Source organism: Manacus candei, unplaced genomic scaffold (genome assembly GCF_025592945.1).
Source record: "Manacus candei isolate 608988 ecotype Guabito, Panama unplaced genomic scaffold, ASM2559294v1 h1tg000057l, whole genome shotgun sequence".
Classification (NCBI taxonomy): Eukaryota; Metazoa; Chordata; class Aves; order Passeriformes; family Pipridae; genus Manacus; species Manacus candei.
In genome coordinates, this window is record NW_026138105.1 from 14,064,589 (window position 1) to 14,088,930 (window position 24,342).

Here is a 24,342-nt window from a genome sequence, read left to right on the forward strand (position 1 = left end):
CAGGAGATGGCTGTTGTAAGTATTGGCCTTTGAGACACAACTTCCTTACATTGTTTTTGAACACAAGAGCTTTCTGTGCTTCCAGCCTAGCCTAAGGATGATTTCCTGGAGAGCACCATCTCCAGCTGCGGAATCTTTTCATGATGTCCAAGCAAAGATCTGTGAAAGTGGTATTTTTAGGTCCTCTGGCCACTATGAAATACATTCTTTTCATATTCCTTATATAACCTCCATCTGAAAGAGCCAACAGGCTTTGGAGCCTTTCCCACTGCTTTCATATCTCAGTGGGAGTGGAAAAAAAAAAAAAAGGCAAACTAGTTTTATGGCCTGCATATCATCTCTGACAAAAGCAACTATTGCTGCTATTAAACTTGCAAGTGCACACACAGGCACAGATAATCATGAACACCAAGAGGCAGCAGGGACGGCTCAGCAACGTGGCACTGCTGAGCCAGGCAGTTCTGTGTGCCAGGCTGGCCAGTTCCCTCCAGGCTGGATGCAAACATCACCAACCAGTTGGGGAACTGAGGCCACACACTGCACAGCCCCCTTCCACACAGAGAGGCTGGAGGAGGCATGGTAAGGTATGTTTAAAATCCTTCTCCCCATTCCTAATGGAGGTGTGACCCTGCTGATCATAAACACACCCAGCACCAGGCCAATAAACTGGCAATATACTGCCAGCTTTGTTAGGTGGGAGCAAGCAGGACAGCTTGGCACAAACAAGGCTGCAGTCATGACCTGCAGTTCAGTGTCCTGTGTGTGAGAAGAGGCTGCTGGGGTCAACAGAGTGCTCCCAGCTCAAGTCCAGGGGGAGAAGAGCTCTGAGTCTAACCCGGGTCTGGGAAGGAAAGTAGTTTGGGAACTGTATTTCCAAGGCTTACTCTGGCTTTGGACCTGGAGGGATGCCAGGCTTGCCTGATCATGACTGCCTTACCAGCTTTCAGAGGCCTGAGGCCACCCCTACCTTGGGAGACCAGTTGTGGATGGAGACATGGGTTCACAAACCCCCAGGCTCTGCAGGCCATGCTCCACTCCAGTGTCCCATCTGTCAGGAAGGACATGGAGGGGCTGGAGCAGGTCCAGAGAAGAGCAACAAGGCTGGAGAAGGGACTGGAGCATAAGTCCCATGAGGAGAGGCTGAGGGAGCTGGGGGGGCTGTTCAGCCTGGAGAAGAGGAGGCTCAGGGGAGACCTCATCACTCTCTGCAACTCCCTGACAGGAGGGGGGAGCCAGGTGGGAGTTGGGCTCTTCTTCCAAGCAACGATCAGTAGGACAAGAGGGCACGGTCTTAAGCTCTGCCAGGGAAGATTTAGGTTGGATATTAGGAAGAAAATCTTTACAGAGAGGGCAATCAGGCATTGGAATGGGCTGCCCAGGGAAGTGGTGGATTCTCCACCCCTGGAGGTGTTTAAGATGAGACTGGATGTGGCATCAGTGCCATGGGCTGGGAACCACAGTGGTAGTGGGTCAAGGGTTGGACTTGACCATCTCGGAGGTCCCTTCCAACCCAGCTGATTCTGTGATTCTGTGATTCTATGACTAGTGGCTCTCTGTTGATGCTGAGCTGCCCAAAAGGTTTCTTTAATTTGTGGTGTCCAGAGATTCCACCTGCACCCCAAGGACCAGAGCCCCTCCTGGCCTGAACTGCACATAGATTATCTTTATTACAGGACTGTTATGTTTGCACAGTTTAGTGATTTAATATCAGTTTAAAGCCTTCTCTGTGAGCAATGCTGTTTGAAGTCATGCTCTCTCTTTTCAGCTCAGCTTGCCAAGACTGTAAAACCTTTATTGCTAATGGTGGAAAAGCTTAAAGAAGCCAAGATAACTTTCCCAGGCTGGGTATTAAGACTGGGTTCAGATGAGTAAATAAGTGAAGAGTATTACATGGACTTCATTAAATATCAACCAACACCAACAGCCACTCATTTATAACACAACGGCAGGGCGAGGGAGCACCCAGGAGCAGAGCTGGAAAAGGTATGAATCACATGGGATAGGAGAGATGAACATGAGAAAGGCTGGAATTGCCATGGAGCTCCAGGTGTGGCTCCCAAGGTCACAACACAACTCCTGACTGAAGCTCCTGCAAAGACTATAGATTTGGAGCTGATGAAGTGGCAGAGTTGGTGTGGTTCATCTCCTCTCAGCTGGGGAGGGCTCTGGGCATGTGGTGTGCATGTCCTTCTCCCTTCTGCCACAGCGGGTAAGGACAAAATTCTCCCTCCTAGGAGGGAGAATTTAAATTCAAGCTGCAGCCAGCACATCTCCTGGGACTGTCAGTTCTTGGATGTTTGTTTTTTAGCTTTTACTTCCTTATAGACAGCTCCTGCCTTTACTGGTTTCTAGTCACAGGGTGCCAACACCAGGAAGAGTAAATTACAGAAAGTCTTGCTACAGTTCCTGTGATTTCCTGTGCCAGTACTTTAAAACTCCCCCTACAACTTGGCTTGGTGTTTGAAACCCCTCTCTTCCATTCACCATCCACTGCTCTTCATGAGTTCAACACTCCCCACATAAGAAAAACTGAGGTAAGGACCATCCCCAAATTATATTTCGCTTCCAGCCCTTCCTCATTATGAAGTATTCTAACTTCTACTTTCCTTCCTCATTTTCTCTCACCTGCCTAAGGCTCTTGCTCTCATTTTAATATCCTTTTTCATATCTCTCAGTGTGATTGCTACTGGTTCTCCCTTGTTTCCTGCCCTTCTTGTTCCCCAAAGCAGAGCTTCCTTCACACGTCACTCCTTTCAAACACCCCTGCTTACTCCTAACACCCTGTTGCAGCAGCCATTAACCAGTCAGGACTGGAACTGTCACCTCCCTGCTAAATTTTCCTCCCTTGTTTGAGAGGTGCAAATTCCAAGCTGATTTTGCAACCTCTAGCATAAATTCCCATTTGCAGCTCTAGTATCTCCCAGCTGTTTGGTGTTTTGAAGCCTTTTCTCAAACCAGCAATGAGCCAGATCAGGTGATCCAGGAAACTCTGTCATGTTTTCAGCTGTGAGGCCACAGATTCATCTCCCCAACACACATCTTCTTCCTCTCTCCAGACTGTTTGTAGCTGCCAGTTTCAGGCTCTTATCTCTCCCCTGGGACTCCAGGGGCTGCTTCTATCACACTTGTGCTGCAGGAGCTGTTTGAATGGAAATGGGATCAGTGCAAGTTCTCTTGTCCTCCTGAGGTCCCTTCCAACCTCATTTTTTCCCACAATCTGCTGGGGAGGGCATGGAGCAACATCACAAACAGGTCTAATTCACACAGATCCAAACCGGTCCCAGCTTCAGGCACCATCTTGCCAAGTTGCACCCAGGTCTGGGCAGGACTATCACCACAGGGTGGAATCAATGCACTCCTCTTCTCTGGAACGTCTCTGTGACACAGTTGGTTTCCATGCTGGGATATCTCTTGCCAGGTGCAGTGCCACTGGAACATTTTCCACTTTGGAAGGGTGAGTTCTTGGGAGAGAAATAAATCAGAGCTGAACCTCTGATGCTACAGAAGGGCCTCGATTCCTGCTGCGGGTTCCTGGGATTCCCGCTCTTTGTCCAACTATCTTTGGCTCCCTCTCCTGGCTGAAAACACGGGTTACAGCCAAGAGAAAAGAGCAGAAACCACCACGCTCCGGGGACCCTCCAGCCTGCGGACAGTCCTGGTGCTGACTAGAGGATGCTGAAGCGTTTGCAATCTAACTTTGCATCCCTTGATCAGTGGGGTTAAACATGTTATTTCCCCTTCCCCAGCACTCCCTGTTGAACCCTTTTTAATGCAGCAAGCCTGGGAGTGACCATCTGTTCTATTTTTATTGCAAATTCCACGCAGGGATGTCAGGAATCACCACCTGAACTCCTGTGGGATGCGGCTCTCTGCCCTCTAAGAAAGAAAACCAAAGCCAAACACCCCCAAAAATCTCCCTTTATTAACATTTAGTCCCTCTGTTGGCGTTTAAATTCAGAATACAGCCAGCACATCTCTTGGGCCCCACTTCCATCCAGCTGTGCTTGCCTGGCCCCTGCTTTGAGGCTGCCCTAACCCCGGCCGGGTAATTCCACGGTTGCTCTGGCTGACAGGGAGCAGCTCCAGGGCTCGCAGATGGTGCTGTGACCTTATTCCCGGCTGCCTTTCCCCTCTGCTCCCGGTCTGGGAGGTCGCTGCTGTCTCACAGACACCGGCTGAGTCACAGATGGGGACAGTGGGCTGGGAGAGACCCTGGAGACATGTCAGGTCATCACCTGAGTGCTCCTGCTCTCGAGGGTCAGCTCTGGGGGGTCCTTTTATATACATACATACATATATATATATATATATATATACACACACATACATACACACACACATATATATATGTATGTATACATAGACGTGTAATGTATATAGTATTTATTTATAATACATAATAACATAGCATTATATATAATAAATAGTGTATATACTGTATGTATATATATTATATATAAATAGTACACACTATATGTATGGCATGTTATATAATATATAAAATATACATTATATATTATATTATATGTAAAAATACATATTATATATTGTATATAAAATATATATTTATATATAATGTATGAATATATATTATACATTATGTATATATATAATATATAATAGATATATATTATGTATATACACGTGTATATTTTATGTATATGTGCACGTAATATGCACATATATGTATACATATGTACAGATACATGTATTAATGCACGCATCATATTAAAATACATTATTTTTTATTTTTACACATTATTATATTTATTACACACACAACTGTGCCTTCGCGGCTCGCGGCCGCAGGCGCTGACAGGCCGTTCTGCCAGAGGATAAGGTGGGACTAAAGGGCAGAGGTGGCCGCTGCGACGGGCAGATGCCAGCGATGGAGGAAAAGGCGCATTTTCGGTCCAAGGTCGAACACGCGGGGATCCGGCGGGAGCTGCTGCTCCCTGAGGGAACCGGGACCAGGACCGGGACCAGGACGAGGACCAAGAGCAGGACCGGACCAGCACCGGAAGCGGCCCCGCCCCGGGCCCATCGCGCAGGCGCGGCCGTGGCGTCACTTCCGGCGGCCGGAGCCGTTCCGGGGCGGCGGGGCCGGGACACGGCGCTGCTGCTGCGGGAGCTGCGGTACGGGGGGACGGGGCAGCCGGGGCCGTGTGTGGGTGATGCTGGGCAATCCTCGCTCCGCCCGCCGGGACAGGCACCGAGGGGTTGCGTCCTGCCCGTCCCGGGCTGTAACGGGGTGAGACGCGTCCCTGGGAGCGGTCCCGGTGCGCCGGGACCTCCCCGAGGAGCCCGGGGAAGGCGAGGCGGGAGTGTGTCGCCGCAGGAGGAAGGCGGTGGTGTGGGACAGCCAGGAGCGCTGTCATGTGCTGTGAGGGGCTGAATGCGAATAGCTCAGCAAAATAAAGGCATACTTTGTCCCCTTCCAGCCCCAGGTCTAGCTACAGGAATTATGCCAGGCTTGCAGGGTTCTAATTTTACATTGTTCTCTGTCCACCTGTGACTGGATTTGGAAATGCAGCCCCCAGTTCAGAAACGCTGGCATGCTGCTGAAAACTAGATTAAGCCAACCTTAGTACCCATGCAGTGCTGGCATAAAAGTCTGCAGTTTTCTTAACCCGCTCATCCAGTCTGTGCACTGCAGCCATTTCTTACGTTCCTGAATGCAGCTCCTCCTGAATTGCTCAAAACGTTCACGTGGGCAGAGATACTGATCAGTGCCTGTGTTTGCCAGAGGCTCAGGACTGTTTGGGCTGAGCTGGGAGAGCTGCTCAGAAGAGGGTGTAATTTGACCAAATGTGAGAATCCTGCCTAACTCTGATGTGTTTGATTTGCTTTAGTTTCCAATTGAGCACAGGAAATAAACATTAAGGTGAATTAAATTCTGTATTTCTGCAATGAAGCTGTGTAATTTTGTATTTTCAGTTTTGGTTGATTGGTTAGGTTTCATCCGAGGTAGTTTTCTACCTGCTAGGCAGGATAAAGAGATTAGAGAAACCTGCACTTTCTAATCCTGGTAAGATAATTAAAATGCCTGGACTGTGCATCTGGTTGTAGCACCGGTTCTTTGAAAGGCAGCGTCCTTAGCAGGGAAACAGAGGGATACAGAACATAATAACTATGTAAATCATCGATGTGGTTGATGGTCCGTGGGATTGTTTGTCATGTGCAGCACTTGGTTTTTGACAGATTCCTGCTGCATTATGTCAGGAGACAGCGACTGCACCAGGACAAGTCCATCAGCAGGGTCTCCATCAGACAACGAGCTCTTGCCAGATCGGCCGAAGTATGTTTGTTCCCTGTCTCCTGATCTCGTTACCAAAGCCCGGGAAGAGCTCCAAGAGAAACCCGAGTGGAGGCTCCGTGACGTGCAGGCGCTCCGGGATATGGTGTGCAAGGACTACCCCTCCCTGGGGACCTGCCTGGACGATGCTTTTTTGCTGAGGTTCCTCAGAGCCAGGAAGTTCGATTACGACCGAGCGCTGCAGCTCCTGGTGAACTACCACACCTGCAGGAGGACCTGGCCCGAGGTGTTCAGTAACTTGAAGCCATCTGCAATAAAGCCTGTCCTGGAGTCAGGCTTTGTCACTGTGCTGCCTCATCGGGACCCGGAGGGACGGCACGTCGTCTGCATCCGCCCAGGTACTGAGTCAATGCCTGAATGTCTTTGTTCTCCGGCCTCGAGGTGTGTCTGGGCCAAATACGTGTTCCCTGCTCCCCTGAACAGTGGGGGTTTGTACAGAGTATGTGGGTTCTCTCTGAAATTTGAAAAGCTGGCTTGTGAAGGGACACGCTGGTCGTTAGCCAGCATTATTCCAGTTCCTTTTCCTGTGTCAGCAGTAACTGCAGTCATGTCAAAATGAAAATGCAGTGAGGTGGGTCGATGAAATATCAGACAATTCAAGGAAAACTAATGTGTAGTAACTCAAATTGAAGCAGGGCTGTTGGCCTACACTTAGAAGCTTATGATTTGCTTTGACAGGAAGCAGAGAGAGGAGCCTATGGCTCTGGCTCCTATGTACATAATCAGCCTTCTGTGTGCTTTTGATGCTGCCAGGCTTGCTGTAAATTTGTCTTCATTCATTCTCCTCTTTTCCATTTACCTGCTTTCTTTCTGAGCTGAAACTGCTAATGAGCTGTGCTGTGTGGAGAACGGGGTTCTGAAAACCATTGCCTTTGCTCCCTGAAGTAAACATGAGTTGCCATTTCCCTCTTGCTTAAGAAAGGTATATTTCTTAATATACAGTTCTGCTCTGAACTAGAACTGTGGCTATTAGAGACTAGCTTTTAAGAGTCCAGGAGAACAGAAATTCAGTTTTTGGAATGTGTTTTGTTAGCTTATATTTACTCTCCGACTTACCATCCATGTCTTGTAACCTCAGACAGATGGACACCCAGTAATTATCCGATTACTGAGAACATTCGTGCCATATACTTAACGTTAGAAAAACTCATTCAGTCCGAAGAGACCCAGGTGAATGGAATTGTAATCCTGGCAGACTACAAAGGAGTCAGCTTATCTAAGGCGTCTCATTTTGGTCCTTTTGTAGCCAAAAAAGTGATTGGAATTCTTCAGGTAAGACCTGAACTGGTGGGAAAATAAGCTTGTGCATTGTAAATGACTGCTTCTGTGTCTTAGAGTTCTTGACTGTGTCACCACAAACTTCATCATCTTGGCTTTTGCCAGCAGAGTTAAACATGTCTCAGCCCAACCAGTTTCTCACACCCTTACTGCCGATTTACCTCACTTGCCCTTTTTTTTCTTTTTTGATTTTTGCATCCCTAAAACTAAATTTGCATTAGAAATGCAAACTTCTGAGCTGGAACAGCAAAAAGCAGTTCTGCTAGGTGGTGGTAAGGAAGAGAGAGAGCAGAAAATTACAGTTAGAGAGGGAACAGTGAGGAAATGGCTCGTTGTTTAAAGGGTTGCTGTTGGCAGAGATGGAGTCAACCCCTGGGCAAGTGAAGGTTCCAGTTCAAGTGCTGCTCAAAAAAATTTGGCAGAGAGGACTTTTGTATGGGTGTCATTTGAGGAAGATTTCTATCCATGCCCTGAAGGCAGAGAGGCTTCTCAGCATAGGGATGGCAAAAGAGACAGTAATAAAAAGCATCTCCTCCTTGATGTCTGGAAGGAAAGTGGTGGAGAGCAAGTGGAGTTGGACAAAACAAGGTGAAAGGAGTGAGGGGTAACCTGGCCAAAGTGGCAGGAAGGTCTGATGATTTCCCTTGATGTTGATACAATCTGGGGGGGTGAGATGAGAAAACTTCTCTTGAAGGGGTTCATGCCCTCATTACTTTTGTTCTGGCCTGACTGGTTTAGTTCTTTGTTGTATCCATGGGGGGGATAAGGAAGGATAGAGTGAATCAGGGGAGTTTGCAGAGATGAGACCAGTGAGTTTAGGAATGCCTTTATAAGAACTCACTCCTTTAAAGTATGATCTAAATGTGTCATTTGACTGTGAGCCCGTATTTAATTTGTACAAATAAAATGATGGATGTTACTAGTGGAAGCTGCTCACAGAACAACAGCTGAACTTGGGGAAGGACAGGAAGGTATGGGTGGTATTTAAATGTGTTGCACCATCCTTGCTGAGCTGCAGCTCTTGTAAAGAGGAGCTAATTCACTGACCTTCCCAGGGAGAAAAATCCTCCAGCAATGCATGTTATGTGCTTTTCACTCCAAGCATTGACTGCTTGCTTTTTATAGGTAGAACTGGTTATAAGGGAAAGGAGCTTCACTGTGGCACGTGAGACCTGAATTACTGATCATGAGCTCTTCCCTTTGAAAAATATTTCTGCAAATAAATTTCTCCAGCAGAAATCCCATGATTAACTGTTGTTTTAAACTGTCTTGTATAGGAGATCCTGTGTGTGTCCTGCTGGCAGCAGAACCTGTTTGTCTTTCCCAGGTAGTGTGATAGAATAGCTGGAATGGCAGAAAGATTGCAATATTAGATTCCTTCTTTACATAAAAACACATTTAGGGTGTCTTGGGCACCAGATCTTGTAGTTGGACACAGTGTTGGAAGCAGCTGCTGTGGTGCTGAGTGTGGACCACTTTGTGACTGTGACTTATCAGGGCTGGGAATACCCGAAGGACAGGGATTTTCTAAGTGTTTTTGTCAAGGGAGATGGAGATCAACATAAGAAATGAAGATTTACTGACAACAATGTGTTTATTGATGGAGGATTTTCTTGCCTCTTGACTTTGTTTTTATGCTCATAGATCTCATCCTAAGACTGTTCCCTGTAACAAGTTGCATTTCTGTTGCTGTATTGGTTTATGTTGGTACCTCAGATTAAAGTTTGGGAGCCAAACTTTAATGGGATGTGCTGGCAGTCAATCTCAGGAGATTTAGAAAAGAGGAAGGTGGCAAATGTTTTTTAAACTGCATTACAAAAATCTTCTTTGCCCTTCAGGATGGATTCCCCATTCGAATAAAGGCTGTTAACATAATAAATGAGCCTCGTATATTCAAAGGCATTTTTGCAATCATCAAGCCTTTTCTGAAGGAAAAGATAGCAAACCGGGTAAGGATTTGTGTGTGATTTTAATGTTAATATTAATGTTTGTAAGTTCCTTGCTTGGCCATTCTAAAAAAAAAAAAAATAAAAAAAAAGTTGTAAAACTTGACAGCTGGAAAAACATTGGTGCCATTTTACTTGATCTAACGGATCCTTTCTGCTTTAATTTTTAAAAATATGCTGTTGGGAAAATTCTCTGTGAGAGAGAAACTTTGAGGAACTTAACATGGGCATAATATTAATATGGAACTTTAGTACATATGCTCTGTATTCAGGACATAAATTCAATCCCTGCAGTTGGATTATTTGGGCCAGTAGCACTTTAGTTATGAGGTGGTGTCACAGGAAACCTGTGTTGCACCTTCCTCGCCCTTTTCCTTTATGCAAGTGTCCTGTATGGCACAAGTACCCTCTCCACAGGACTGGGTGTGGTTGCCAATGATTAAGGGGTTTTTTCCATAAGGATAAGTACTTTCAATCCCATGAACAAACTTGGTGATGAGTTGAATTTGGAACCTCAGCACAGACAAATGCCAGGTCTCTGTTGCTGGGAGCTGATCTGCACTAGATGTGAGTTGCCTCAAGACTTCTCTCCCTGGTGTGTGTGACTGCCCCTGCCCACCGTTGTGTGTCGAATAAGGACTGTTGTGTGCCCATAAGGACATCACCCCTAAAATTTGCTCTTTAACTGGGAATAAGCTGGTTAGCTGACTGCTTCAGCAATTTGCTGCAGAGTGTTCGGTGTGCACTTTTAAAGCTCTTTTGCTTTCTTCTTCAGTTTTTCCTTCATGGCTGTGACCTGAACTCCCTTCATCAGAACATTCCCCCGGTGATCCTTCCCGAAGAGTACGGCGGCACCGCGGGCAAGCTGGACATCTCTGCGTGGAACGAGCTGCTGCTGGCCTCTGAAGAGGACTTCCTGCACGACTTCTCCCAGCTGGTGGTGCCCTGTGACAGCTCCCCCCACGACATGCTCGTGAGTGGGGATGCCGATGAAAAGCAGTGTGATGATTCTCTGCGGGGCATGAAACCTCAGCTCTATTACTGCTACTGAGAAACCAGGGCAGGGGGGTTTGCCAGCACTTAAGGTCTGCTCTCATAGGTGATGTTGTGAACTCTGCCTTACTCCTAAACCTGCAGTTTAGGGACAGACTGCTGAGGCACTTTACACTGTAGAACCAAAGGAAGCTGGAGAGGGCACAATGGGGGCAGGGCAGAGTTCGGGGAGAATAAAAGCAAAGAGCACAAGTTATGTAGAAGACTTGAGGCTCATCAACCTCCAGGTGAATGATGCAAATGGCCTGTTCTTTCTAATGATAAAGGGAAAAAAATATTGCAGGATCATAAGCTTGATATTTTCTTATCCCCTCCCCACACAGGTGAAAAGTGACAACGATGATTTACTAACTTTGTGATCATCTGTTCCCTTCCCCTACACCAGTAACCCAAGAAAAGAAAATGGCTTGTGAACCCTGCAAAATACAGTTCTGTAGTGAAGATTGCATAAACCCATAAAAGTCTTAACTTGGCCTGTCCTCTGTCACATGGTTCAGATTGTGAGTTGGCATTTCTGAAATATCTCAGTGAATATTTGGCTTAAATTAATAGAGAACAAAACTTATTCACGAATACCCATATGGAGAACATCTCCAAAACTTCCTCACTGTAGGAGGAACTGTGACTGATGGGTTAACTACTACAACATCTATACCATGTTTGCACAACAGGTGCAATCCTCACTTTCAGAAAGCAGGAAGTTTTTCAGATAAGTCCTTTTGACTAGACAACAGCTTCAAATAATGAGGTTCAGGACCAAATAAAAAAAAAGCTGTGTCAGGCACCTTCCCACATTGTCAATTCTTTTCTGGTTGTGATGAGGAATTGGGTAAGTACCTCCTCATACCCAGAATTCATGAGAAGGCTTTGTAGCAGTTGGCATGTGATGTATAGAAGGCAATACTTCATTGTAAGACAGCAAGGTGCTGCTTTAGCTTGTTACTTTGGGCTGAATTTGAGTTTAAGTCTGTGAAACCAAATGCAGACAGGCTTTTTAAAAGCACATTCCTAAATTTCCTGATATTGTAGCATTTTGTTCACTGTGCTTGTTGGCTCTTTTGTGAAATGTTACAAGTTTGGTTTTTTTAAACTGTGTTAACCTCTTTTGTCTTTGGTTGTCATGTTCCTGTATGAAGTTAGACTTGAGTCATCTCTGTGATATTTACTCATTGCTTGTATGCCTGTGCTTCTAGGTCTTTGTCTAGAGACAGAACTAAGACTCCAGTGTCAAGCCAGGGTAAGATACTGATGTCTAAATAAGCTGTTCCCACTCCCCAAGCTCTTTTTGTTTAATGGTCTTGACTTAGAACTTAACTCTCAGCACACTCTTTGCACACGTTTTTCTGCACTATACTGGTGTGGAGATGGGAACCTCACTAGGACCAGGAAAGTACACCCTGTCACTTCAAGGTGAGATATTTCACTATTTGGTGGAAAAGAATATCCCTTCTAATTGGGGACTTACTTCTAGAGCACTTTCTCTGGATGAAATCTTGATTTAGTGCCAAATGGGATTATAGGCACCAGTTATGTTTCTGTAAATATAAACCCTAAAGCATCTTGAGGATCTCAGACATACATTTTTCAAAGTGCCAAGCTCTGTTTTGGATGTCTTTCTTCCTCTCAGTTCCCTTACAGCATAACTGCATTGCCAAAAAGAGCCAACTCTACCCTGTAACGACTTCCTGACCTGGCAGCAGATCTCATCCTGGAACGAGGGGGTAGCAAATGCCATTCCTGTCATCCAGGCTTTATAAAAAGAGACTGGGCCTTGCAAAAGGGGTAAAACCATGAAGCTTTTTTTTTCCTGGGCGGCAGTTCAGAATTTGTGGAAGCAGAGGACTCATCACGTGAACAGTTTTAGATTAAAGGTGGGAAGAAATTAATTTTCCTTGTTGAAATTAATTCCTTGATTTTTCTTACCTTTGTAAGTCAATTGAAACTCCTCTTTGATAGCTATTACCTTTAGTGTGGAGATAAAAAACCAAACTACCATTTTCATCTACTTGAACTAAGGTAAAAGAGTACTGCTAGCCACCTCCTCCTTTGTGACCACAATGCTCTGTGTGTTTTGCAGAGATTAAATCAGATTTTTGCCTCACAGCAAGGCAGTAACACACAGCACTTAGGGCAGGTCAGTGGCTGCCCACGCTGCTGAACTGCCAGAACAGAAAGGATGGTGGTTTTTTTTTGTTCTGCTGCCTATTAATTCCAGTCACAATGTACAACTAAAAAAAAAATAAATAGGATGGACCATTTTTCCTGGAGATGGCCTGACTGACAGTGGTGCTGAGGGCTTGGAAGTGGTGGTATTTCAGCAGTTAACTGTAGGAACAGCTGCTTTGATCCCCTTATGGGACTACTAGAGAGGGAGTTGGAATACTCAAAATTCAGTGTCCTTCAAAAAGAAAGGAATCTAGTGGTGTTCAGCAGAAGGCTGAGGAACCTCTACAAAACCCACCCCCTTTTCCAGGCTTTTGTACTCTCCTGCATGCCTTAAATAGCAGGCAGCCTAGATCCACCTCACCCTCTTCTTTCCTCTGCTCACAGAGAAACTTAGACTAAATAACATGATTTAAAGGTAATAGATAAGGCCACGTGGTTGTGCTGGCTTTGGGTGGGGTAGAGTTATTTTCTTCACAGGGCCAGTCTGTGAGAGCCAGCAGCCCTGTGGTCCTTGGTTGCTGGCTGGAGTTAAACCCCCACAATTATCAATGCTGAAAACTGCCAGTCTTGTGCCTCCAGAAATTATTTCCCTTAAAGCTGCCTGCTGGGCAGTTATGTCAGGATGCTTGAGCTAAGCCAGGCTTACCTTTAGCAAGCATCTGTTATTTCTAATTTGCTCTTTCTTGGCTTTAGAACTCAGACAAAAGTTGCAGCTTCACTGAGCTGTGTTTCTAACCCTGAACTGTCTCAAAACCAGGGTTACAGGGAGCACAGCTCTGTGTTCTGTGCACCTGGCTACAGAGCTGAGAATGTTCTTTGAGCTTTAGCACTTGCTAGCAAAGAAATCAGTTTGTTCCCAGAATTTCTCATGTCAACATTTGGAAAAATAAACACTTGTGTTTTAAATATAAACACAACTCTCCTTATATTTAAGAGAATAGCTAGGAAAAGCTTACAGGCTGGGGGTGTTTTTTGCTTGGGGTTTGTTGTTTGGTGTTTTTTTTTCTTACAGCACTACAACCAATCTTTTTTCCCCACTTGAAATAACTTTGTTTCCAGAGGTTATATGCCTTGCCCAGTACATAAGCCATCCCTGACAAATTCAAGACATAATAAGGGAATATACTTGAACTTCATTGGCATGAGGTGGGAAAAAAGGTAGCTGCAAACTGTACATTAAAGTACTTGAATTTATACTCTTGCAAACGGGTGTTAAGAGCCCTGAGGTATTTTCAGGAACTGGCTTAAGTATTGTTTTTGTCAAATCTCATTTTGGCATGAGTTAAATTGTAGTGTTACTCAAACTAGTAATTTTGCCTTCTGTTGTACGTGGGCCTAGAGGTGTTGGGTGGTTAAGTGTACATCTTATTTTGACAAAATTTATTTTTATATTGCATTTTATAAAATGAAGTCGTCAAAAATGTGTAATTTTATGATGCATGACTGGGTAATTAAACACATTGTAACAGCTGCTAATTTGATATTTTCAATATGTTTGCCTCTTGTCATGTTGGGATATTTTCCTGTAAAAAGTCAACAGCAACACACAAGTTTCACACTAAACACACAGTTGCAACTGAGTATAATCACCACAGCACTGAGTTAGCAAAAGGTGTTGCTTTCTACTGCAGAACTGAAGTTTACTTGAACAACTGTACCTGAGCCATTTAAGGGATGGGATTTGACATTCAGAGAGTCACATGGAAGGTGCTGTTTGTTCCAGAAGAAATATTTTATGACTTACTTATTTGCTGCACGGAGAAAACACCCAGTCCCATCCCACTGGACACTGCAGCAGCTGATCCCTGTGTGTGGTATTTTCCACTGGAGAATTAACTGCTGCTCAACAATTAACAACTGGGCCACTTTCAGTAGTTAGTCTGCTTTATTCAAATGAGTTTACAGTGCAAATGCCTTAGTGCCAATAATAATAATATCATGTACAATATTTTTATAAGCCTATCAGACAAGTCGAATTAACCAATCAATAAGCTCTATTTTTCCAACATAATCATAAAGTTGATTTAAGCTACTGCTACACTTACCACTCTAAATGACAAACATACTAAAAAACAAGTAACCATAGAAGTTGCCCCTTAGAAAGGGCAAGTTTGTTCTTAAAAAGAATTAATCAGTTTTTCAACCTCTGAGTTCTGTTCTTTCAGTGAGGAACAAAGGGCTTTTTTTTTTTTTGCCACAACAAAAAGTTAAGTAATTTAAATAACGTTTTCCTTTAAATAAATTTTTGCAGTGGAATGTAGAAATCAAGCAGCATGGCTTACACTTCCAGATACTGAAGCATTAGCATACTAGTGCATTATGCTGAATATAAGTGTTCTTTAAAATATATTACTTCATATTTAACTAAATGTTACTTCTATTCAACGAAGGTTGTGGCTACTGGACAGAACAGATAATTTCTTTAACAGCACAGCTGTAGTGAATTTTAAAAATGCAGTAATAAGATAACCCTGATGAAGGTTAAAACAGAAAGATAACTGATGATAATTTTGGTGCTGCATCAAGCTTTATGCAATATATAACTTTCTATCCAACTGCATGTTAATATCAACGTAAGAAACAGTAACTAAAGCAATAAATGAACATTTTGGCTTTCAGCAAAAGAGTTCCTCACTTTTGTAAGCTCAGACAGGTGCAGCAAGTTAACTGAAGTCTCTATTAGTAAGGACAAGAGGAGCCACTAGGGTCCAGAGATAGAGAAGCAGACAAACCCAGCTGGAGGTTATCTTCACCCACACGGCCGGCCACTTGCTTGTCATTGTCTTGAAATCTGCATCAGGGCTAAAAAAGAAAAGAAGTCAATTAGCAGATAGAGAAAGCACCTCCCACTGCTCCTTGCTAGCTCTCTATGAATCTGAAGTTCAGGCAATCATTTGGGACACTCCAGTGCAAAAGCCTTTGTGAGAACACAGCAAGACAACTAAACCAGCAGTTTCCTGGGGCTCCTTCACAGGCCTGTTGTTCTTGGGACCCAGTTGTCAAACCTGCTTGCCCGTGCTGATGTGCTGCTCTTCAAGGCAATACTTGCATGAGCTGAGCAATAGACCCCTGATGGCTGCTCTCTAAGTGTATTTGCTGATTTATACCATGTGCCAGTCCTGGGGAAAGTGGCTGTGAGCTGCAGCAGCAGAGGGTATGTCCAAGTGTTTCCAACAGATGTAGGAAATGACATCTCTGATGCACAGCACGTATGGCTGTCCCTGCACATCCTTCCCAGGGTGAAGAGCCAGCAACATCAGGCTGGCCTCTGACAAACTTCCCAGGAGGCCTCCTGGAGCCAGTTTCATGTGTATCCTTCCTGCTACTTGCTCATCTGAAGAATGGCAGCCCCACTGTGCCCTTGCAGTCCCCCAGGCCCACAGCTGCTGATTGTGCCTTTTTACACCTTCATTCAGTTACACAAAACTGAGAAGGCACAACTCTACAATGAGCTGGCACAGGGACAACACTTAAAGGAGCTTGGCAGGATCAGCCTACAGGGCAGGAGTCTCCTACCCACCTGGGAACACTGGCTGGCACATACAATCACATTCCATCTTGCTCCTACCTGTACCAGTTGGTGAGTGTCATCATGATGTAAAGAGAGGCAAGAAAGAGCATGAAGTGGAAGAAGGTGTAGCTGTACTGAACACCCTCCTTCTCGTTGTCCGTGACACGGCGCACGTCCCCCTCCTCCGCAGCCCCGCTCCCCGTCCCCAGGGTCTCCTCCAGGATGGCAGTGTCACTCCCAGACAGGGTCAGCTTGTTCACCTGGCTGTTACTGGAAGAGCGGATGCTGCAGTGGAACAAGAGAGCCGTGGTGAGAAACCCCTGTGACAGCTGACTCTGCTAATACAGCAGCAGAGCACACGGAATGTCTGCGAGCAGCAAACGGGATTTTTTTAAATCCATCTGGAAAAATAAGGGAACTCCTCAAAGAAAACTCTTCTCATCCAAGCTTCTGTTAACCTAAGTAAACAGCAATCCTAGTCCAGATCATAGAATTGCCTGGGCTGGAAGAGACCTTAAAGATGTAGTTCCAACCCCCCTGCTGTGGGCAGGGATACCTTTCACTAGACCTGGTTGCTCAGAGCTTCATCCAGCCTGGCCTTGAACACTTCCAGGGGTGGGCCATCCATAACTTCTCTGGACAACCTGTTCCAGGGCCTCACCACCATCACAGTGAAAAATTTCTTCCTATATATTTCCTTGTAGGAGTGGTGCTCCATCCCTTTAATCATCCTGTAACACATGTTCTGTTGTCTGGATTGGGGCTGATAAAGCCTCTCCTCATCCACAAAGCTGAACACAGCTTTATGGGCCTGAGACAGCAGCTGGAAGTGAATAAATGCAGGTACATTTTGCACTAGACCCAGGCTCTAACAAAAGAGGCAGACAAATCCCAACTGTATATCACTGGATAGCAGTGCAGCTCCTACCTGGAATACAAGAGGCAAAGGACAAAGATAACCAGTCCAACAACACTCTGGGCATCCCACCACTGCAGGGACTTGGGTGGAGCAGGAGTGGCAGGTGGGACAGTGGCATTGGCTGGAGCAGCTGTGGGTGCAGCTATCTGGGTGATGATGTTCAGCAAACTTGGGTTACAGTTTCTTTCTGAAAGGGATTTCAAGGCAGATTAGAGAAATGAGCTTTGTCAGCACTTAACTAAGAAAAGATGACAGGTAAGCTTGCAACTTCTCATTCCCTTTAACTGCTGATCTTTTCCGTTCTCCAGAGGCAGAAATGGCCTGGAACATTTTTCCTTCCTACGACCTGGGCAAGGGTGTAATAAATAAATAAAAATGTAAAATCAGAATGCCCTAACACTGGTTTATTCTCCTCACAAATACCCCAGTTTAGTTCTGCAAAATGGCAGTCTGATGGTTTCAGTAAGGTCAGCTTTCCAGCCTTGCTGAATTTTATCTAGACAGGTCAGCAATCCCCACACTGTGATCTGTAACAACCATCAGCAGCTTCTGCTTTCACACCAACACATGACTTGAGACTGTGTGTTGCTTACCAGGCTCGTTGGACATGGCTGCCCAGGTGAGATACATGGTGTAGAGTGTGATGACAGAGGACTGGAGGAGCCCAGAGCGAGGCTGATGTTCCTGTTCCAAAACAGAAGAGCAAGCCAAGGTCAGAAGGGCAAGTTTTACCTGGGGTTGGATAGTTTTACCCTGCTGCCACGGAATCAGCAGTTACTAGCATGAAAAAACTTTGTTTTAGAAATGCATTGGGCTTTGCTCTATGCTCACAAGACTAGGAGAAACTCCTTAGTCATGTAACTTATGCAGGAAGCAACTCAAGTATGGAAGGAATAAGCAAACCAAATTGCTTTTCTGTGGCCAATACTCTGCTATGGATTCTCACTGAGCTAATCCCAGCTTTTTAACCAATGTTGTAGATGTCAATCTAGCATGTGACTTGAGCAATACCAGTTCAGAATCAAGTAACGTGCAAGTGTCCTCTTGCATTAAACAAGCTAATCCATAATTTCAAAGCCACAGTACTAAGCCAATAAATCTCCAGCTCATTTTGCTGCTCCCTAACAGGTTTCTCTGTTCTGCCAGAACCTTCACCACTACAAGCATGTCAGCAGCCCTCCACATGGAAACAAAGTCCAAAACTGTGTTAGCTAAAAAAAGCCTCTCTTCAGAAAACATGTCACTACATAGTGCATTGGTTTCAGAGCAAGGTATTTTTTTTTAAAGTTCCTAGCTAGCATAGCTATTATAGCCACGTTTTAAAATTCTTATGTCTGACTGAATTGGCAGTACATCATTTCCACTTCTGTGCTTTGTATGTTAGAAGAAAATACCAGAGAAAAATAATACCTGAACTTTTGGAAGGATAGAAACGATGGAGACAGCAATGCACAGGATCATGTTAAAGCTTATGAAGAACTTGTTCTCAGTGCAGTCATCAGGCTTTGTGTAGAAAACGTAGAAGAGAACAACAAACACCAGGGACAAGGCGTAGAACAAGCTTGTACAGGACAGGAGAGCTGCAATTGTTACAACACAGTGCAGTTTTAACAGTACATCTGAAGTGATTCAGTGTCCAGCTACCACTGCAATCCAAGTCCTCACTTGGCAGGCTGGGCCAGAAAACTAAAGTAGCACAATGCATTTTTATTAGGTATGGCTGAATTTCTGCTTGGGCTCACTAAGTGGTGTAGCTCAGAGGAAAGCCAGTGCTGCCATCAGGGGAGTAAGGCTTGCCTTTCAGCATCAGTTTTAATTAGTTTAACTGATGTCAAGCCACAGTGACAAAATGAGAGTACATTTTGCACACTTCTCACGGGCATTTATCAGCCCTGAATTCCTCCTCCTATGCTAGAGGCCACCCATTTTCATTTCCCCTCTGTTACGTTCTTTGTAAGAAGCTACAAAATGCTGTTGCAGCATTCTTAGCTGTGTGCAAAGAACCTCAACAATTAGCACTTTGTAATTAGTGGCCAGCTGGGGAGCACGTGCCAAGGCACACTTGGTGTGGCTCTGCAGCCACTGCCAGACACAACTGAGCTCCTGGGGACCACAGCAGGGGGGTGGCAAAGTTTAGATTTGAAGAGAACCAGGCTCTGAGCTCTGCACTGGCACTGCAAACCAGGCAAGGGTGTTTATTAGCACTGCCAGACCTGCTGACCACAACGCTAAAATATTCTGCATTTTATTGAACGAGAAAAAGGCAACTCTGCAGCTACTTATTCCATGTGTTTGCAGCAGTGACTCAAGGACACTGTGGGGTGTAAGTGTAGGTACATCTACAAACTCATAAGTGATGTTCTCAGAGCACTGGCCAGCAGAAACAAATCCTTCACAGGTTCAGATTCCTACCTGCATACCAACATTTAGCATTTCCCTCATCCATTCTATCAACCCAGCTCTCATTCCAGGAGTGAGCAAAGTCCACAAGAAGCACCAACTGGATAAGAATGAAGAAGAAGGCTCCAGAAACACCAATCCAAAACCAAGCTACAAAAGGGAGCAAGGAAAACAGGGTTAGCTTCCATCATTTGCATGTTACCTCAGTTTAAAAAATTAAAAGCCCCTCATTATACTGCAGACAAATAATGAAAAACTCTGAAACTGTATTTAAAAATGCAGATGCTGTTAATCACTCTGGCTCCCATCCTGCAAAGTGTGCAAGGAGCCCCAGCTATTCAAGGCTGCAGCTGATCCTGGTCAAGCTGAGCATGGGAATGCTTAGCCCAGCATGTTTTCACAATGAACACAACAGGTAACACACCATAAGTTTGTGTACATAAGTGCCATCATGCCACATTTCTTTAGGGGACAACAACCCTTTAAAGTTGCTGTGATGTGAACAGACAGTAAAAGGTTCTCACACAGATTTTTCAGACTCTGGGGAAGCATTTAGCACTTGTCAGTGTTCTGAGCTGCCTCCAGTCTAGGTGGTGTCAGAAGACTCGGCCCAGTAATGACTATCTCATGGAGTACAAAATTATTAATACCCAAAACCTATGCAGGTGAAAAGAGACTGCTGATTGCCATAACTTCAGCTGGTCACTAAAATACTGGATGAACCAAGATACTCTAAGGAAGTTGGGCAGAAACTGTGTCTTCTGCAAGAGAATTTTCACTATTACAACTCTAGCCTGGTAAGTCTGTGAAAAGGTTTGAGTTTACTCATCAGAACCCACAGTGAGTATTAACTGTACCTCTTGTGAAAGGCCCTTCAGGGATGTAAAATGCTCCAACCATGATGGCCACAATGGCAGCTATTTTGAAGAACCAGAACCTTTAAAAGAAGACAGAAGTTGTAAATACTGGTCTTAATCTGTACACAGTAGTCATGTGCTACATGATCTGCAAGCAGCTTGGTCCTGCTCCAGTCAGGGATTTGGAGCACATGATCCTGTTGACCAGAGAGGTTGAGGTTGTGGAATCCCCACCCCTGGAGGTGTTCAAGGCCAGGCTGAGAAACTCTGTCTAGTGGAAAGTGTCCCTGGCCACGGCAGGGGTTTGGAATGAGATGAGATTTAAGGTCCCTTCCAACCTGATGCATTCTATGCTCCCCAAACATCCCTTTCCAATTAAATGACTCTATGATGATTAAGTCATCTAGCCCAGAACTAACCTACTTAAATCAGGAAATCGGGGATTGGAAATCAGGAAGCAGTTTCTGCTGGCTGAGTCAGACAGTGAGTGACCCAGTGAGTGTCACAGGCAATCTCACATCTCTGTGGAAACACAGAGGGGTGCCCAGAGCACTGCCCTTTTGGTTACCCCACCTCAGAGCAGGACACTCAATCAGTACACTGAACATCTGACATAACAGGAAGCTTTTTGGGAGACCAAAGCACTACTCTGTGTTCAGCCCAAAAGAAACTCGAGTCTATCAAAAACCAATCTGCCACCGTGTTCAGAAAGGAAACAGGAGTGAGGAATAACCTGGCAGCCCAGGCAGCTCACACACATACCCGTTGTGTATCGAGGCTCTGGGGTCGTTACTTGTTTTCACCTCTATCATGAGCAGGGAGAGCAGGAAGAAGAACACAGCCATGGCAAAGCTGACACGATAGACAGCTCTGTACCCCACAAACACATCGCAGCTGACAAACCCCTCCAGGTGGGGTATCCGGGTGTGAAGCCCCTCATCACAAAATCCAGGGATCTGGGGGAAGACACATTTAGTTGTGAGTTCACAGCTGCATTTCCAACTACCTTCTTTAAGCCCTGTAACAGGCAAGGCTTTCAGTCAACTGCCTGCTGGGAGATCTGAGAACAAAAGGCCTCATGCTCAGACCTCATTATCATCTGGCTTTCCCCATGTCAGCACTTTTCATCCAGGAAGATTAAGATACCACAGCAGCAGGCCCCTTATAACAACTAACCCCCTCCAGGCTGGTCAGGTTTCAGAGACCAGGCATGTACTAAAAAAGGCACATTCACTAAATTTGCTGTTTCAGCTAGAAGCCTCTTAACTCGGGGAACAAGGGCACTTGGGTGTTTGTGCCTCTCACATAACCCACTCCAAGTAAAGAAAATCAATAGCCACTGGCGCAATAATGGCTTTTCAAACAGTCAGAACGAGGTTTTACCCTCCCTACCTTTTTCAGCTGCTCTTCCATGCCTGGTGCCAGCATGATGCAGGCAAGCACAGTGCTGAGGAGGAGGAGGAAGGCATAGATAAGACGTGTCACTGTCGAATTCTTGCTGTTGGGACAACATCGGCACAGCAAACAGGAGGCACCGCTGCACAGACAGGGAATCTGAAGGGCAGAGACAGGAATAGTAAGGGCATTTCCCTCGCAGCTGACACCGGGGCGTCCGGCGACGCCCAGAGGAAAGCCCGAGCTCCATCTAGAGACACTCCACTCCCGGACCGCACCGATAAATCTCTAATCGGTGCTTCTGACGGACAGCGTGTTTGCGAACACCCGCAGATAACCCTGTTTGTCGCCCTGGGCTGCCCTTGGGTGGGCCCCGTCCACCATCGGCCCGGGGAAGGAGTGGGATCGCTCCAGCCGGGCCCCGCTCTGCCCCAAGGGTCCGGGGCCGCCCCGGCTGCGGTGGGGCCGCGATGGTGGCTCAGGCCGCGCCAGGGCACACAGGGCGGTCACCGGCCCCGCGGCCCCGCCGGAGGCACCGCTCCGGGCCGGGCGCGCTCGCTGGGGTGTCGGGGGAGGCTCGGGGTGGGAAGGGGAGGTTTCGGGGGCAGGGGAGCCCCGCACTCACCCAGCTGGCGAGGGAACAGACCCCCAGCACGGCCCCCATGGCGCCGCCGCCGCAGCTTCCGGCTTCCGCCCACACCCCGCGGCCTCAGGGGGCGGGGCCAGCCGGGAGCCGCCGCCGCCGCTCATTGGCTGCCGTCCCGCTCCGAGGCGCCTGCCCGCCAATGAGACGGTGGGACAGTGGTGAAGGGCGGGGGAGGGCAAATATTGTTTATCAACACTGCTTCCGCCTTCGCCAGCGGAGACGGGGCGCTGATTGGTCCAGAGGCCGGGAGCGGGCGGTTCCTCCTCCAAGGCAGCCAATGATCGGGGCTGCCAATCAGCCAATCCAGATCTCCCTCTCCCTGCGGCCGCTGGGGGCGCTCGGCAGCGCCTCGACGCGCGCGGGCGTTGCCATGGCAACAGCACCAGTCACCGGGGTGTCACCGGGTAGGGCTTGGGGACACTGCTGGCACCTCCCTGCCCACAGTCCAGGGCTTGGGGACACTGCTGGCACCTCCCTGCCCGGGGACACTGCTGGCACCTCCCTGCCCAGGGCTTGGGGACACTGCTGTCACCTCCCTGCCCGGGGACACTGCTGGCACCTCCCTGCCCAGGGCTTGGGGACACTGCTGGCACCTCCCTGTCCGGGGACACTGCTGGCACCTCCCTGCCCAGGGCTTGGGGACACTGCTGTCACCTCCCTGCCCGGGGACACTGCTGGCACCTCCCTGCCCAGGGCTTGGGGACACTGCTGGCACCTCCCTGCCCGGGGACACTGCTGTCACCTCCCTGCCCAGGGACACTGCTGTCACCTCCCTGTCCAGGGCCCAGGGGATGGGGACACTGCTGTCACCTCTCTGCCCAGGGGATGGGGACACTGCTGTCACCTCCCTGTCCAGGGCCACTGCTATCACCTCCCTGCCCAGGGCATGGGGACACTGCTGTCACCTCCCTGCCCAGGGCATGGGGACACTGCTGTCACCTCCCTGCCCAGGGCCCGGGGACGCTCCCTGAGGTAGAGGCTTCCTGCTGAAGCCTGGGAAAAAATGAAGTGGATGAGGCGTGGCTGGGATGATATAACAACATGATAAATAGCCAGAAGTTTGCACAAAAGTTTAGGAGAGCAATTTGCATTAGTTTTAATTGCCATTAGGGCTGCAAAATGTCACAGGGCAGGGTTAGAACTGACCAGCTGGAGTTGGAGGATATTTTGTGCCTGTAGCAATTCCAGCTATTGCACATCGCTTCCTGCTGTCCCAGACCCTTCTTTCCTTCACACAGTCTCTGTTCAAAAAACCTGCTTTCACCACAGAAAGGGATGAATAATCAGAGCGACAGCTTTATTGCTATCTAAAATTGCCAAGAAATGACAAAGAGCATCCAGTAAACCAGCCACTTATTTTCCAGAGCAACTTTAACACTCAGAATTTATGAACATTATGTTAACAGTATCATCTGTCTTGTAATCAGCCTTATTCATGCAGACATACAGGCTTCTTTCAGAAAAAGGTCACTCCATAAATCATTGAAACTGTGCTTCCTTCAGAAAACATATGAGCTTTTACTTTATTGTTAACATATTTTTATTAGCCTTTTGGTTGCACCAGCTGGATCTCTAAGAAGGCTTTTGCCACATCCCTGCTCCTTCACTGTTTGTTCCAATGAATGTATGCAGAATAAAGGTACAATCTCAAATTCTGTGTTCCCTCCCCCATGGTCAGGGTAAATAATTCCATAGGTATTTTGCTAGTATAGTGATGACACTCATCTAAATCCTGAGTCTGTGAATGTTGTTTTCTTCACAGGACATTTATAAGCCAAATAGTTTTAAGTGCTGTGGGATCCTCTACTGGACAAAGGATACAGATAAAGAGCTTTTTCCTTTCACTGTCCACATA

At 46.5% G+C, this 24,342-nt stretch overlaps 2 protein-coding genes across 2 annotated transcripts; one reads left to right on the forward strand and one right to left on the reverse strand.

Annotated features, from left to right (window-relative positions):
* The first annotated feature begins 4,887 nt into the window (after positions 1-4,887).
* On the forward strand, positions 4,888-14,246 carry TTPAL (alpha tocopherol transfer protein like). The gene is made up of 5 exons (XM_051803055.1): positions 4,888-5,136; positions 6,202-6,654; positions 7,395-7,588; positions 9,433-9,543; positions 10,316-14,246. Exons 2-5 carry the CDS (start codon positions 6,216-6,218, stop codon positions 10,589-10,591), a joined length of 1,020 nt encoding a protein of 339 aa, XP_051659015.1. The 5' UTR covers positions 4,888-5,136; positions 6,202-6,215; the 3' UTR covers positions 10,592-14,246.
* Positions 14,247-14,625: 379 nt separating this feature from the next.
* On the reverse strand, positions 14,626-22,579 carry SERINC3 (serine incorporator 3). Its single transcript, XM_051803043.1, has 10 exons — positions 22,467-22,579; positions 21,839-22,000; positions 21,209-21,402; positions 20,447-20,526; positions 19,602-19,739; positions 18,600-18,769; positions 17,783-17,873; positions 17,199-17,376; positions 16,328-16,555; positions 14,626-15,561 (listed from the first exon to the last, which is right to left on the reverse strand). The coding sequence occupies exons 1-10, from the start codon at positions 22,503-22,505 to the stop codon at positions 15,423-15,425; spliced, it is 1,419 nt and encodes a 472-aa protein (XP_051659003.1). The 5' UTR covers positions 22,506-22,579; the 3' UTR covers positions 14,626-15,422.
* Positions 22,580-24,342: the final 1,763 nt, after the last annotated feature.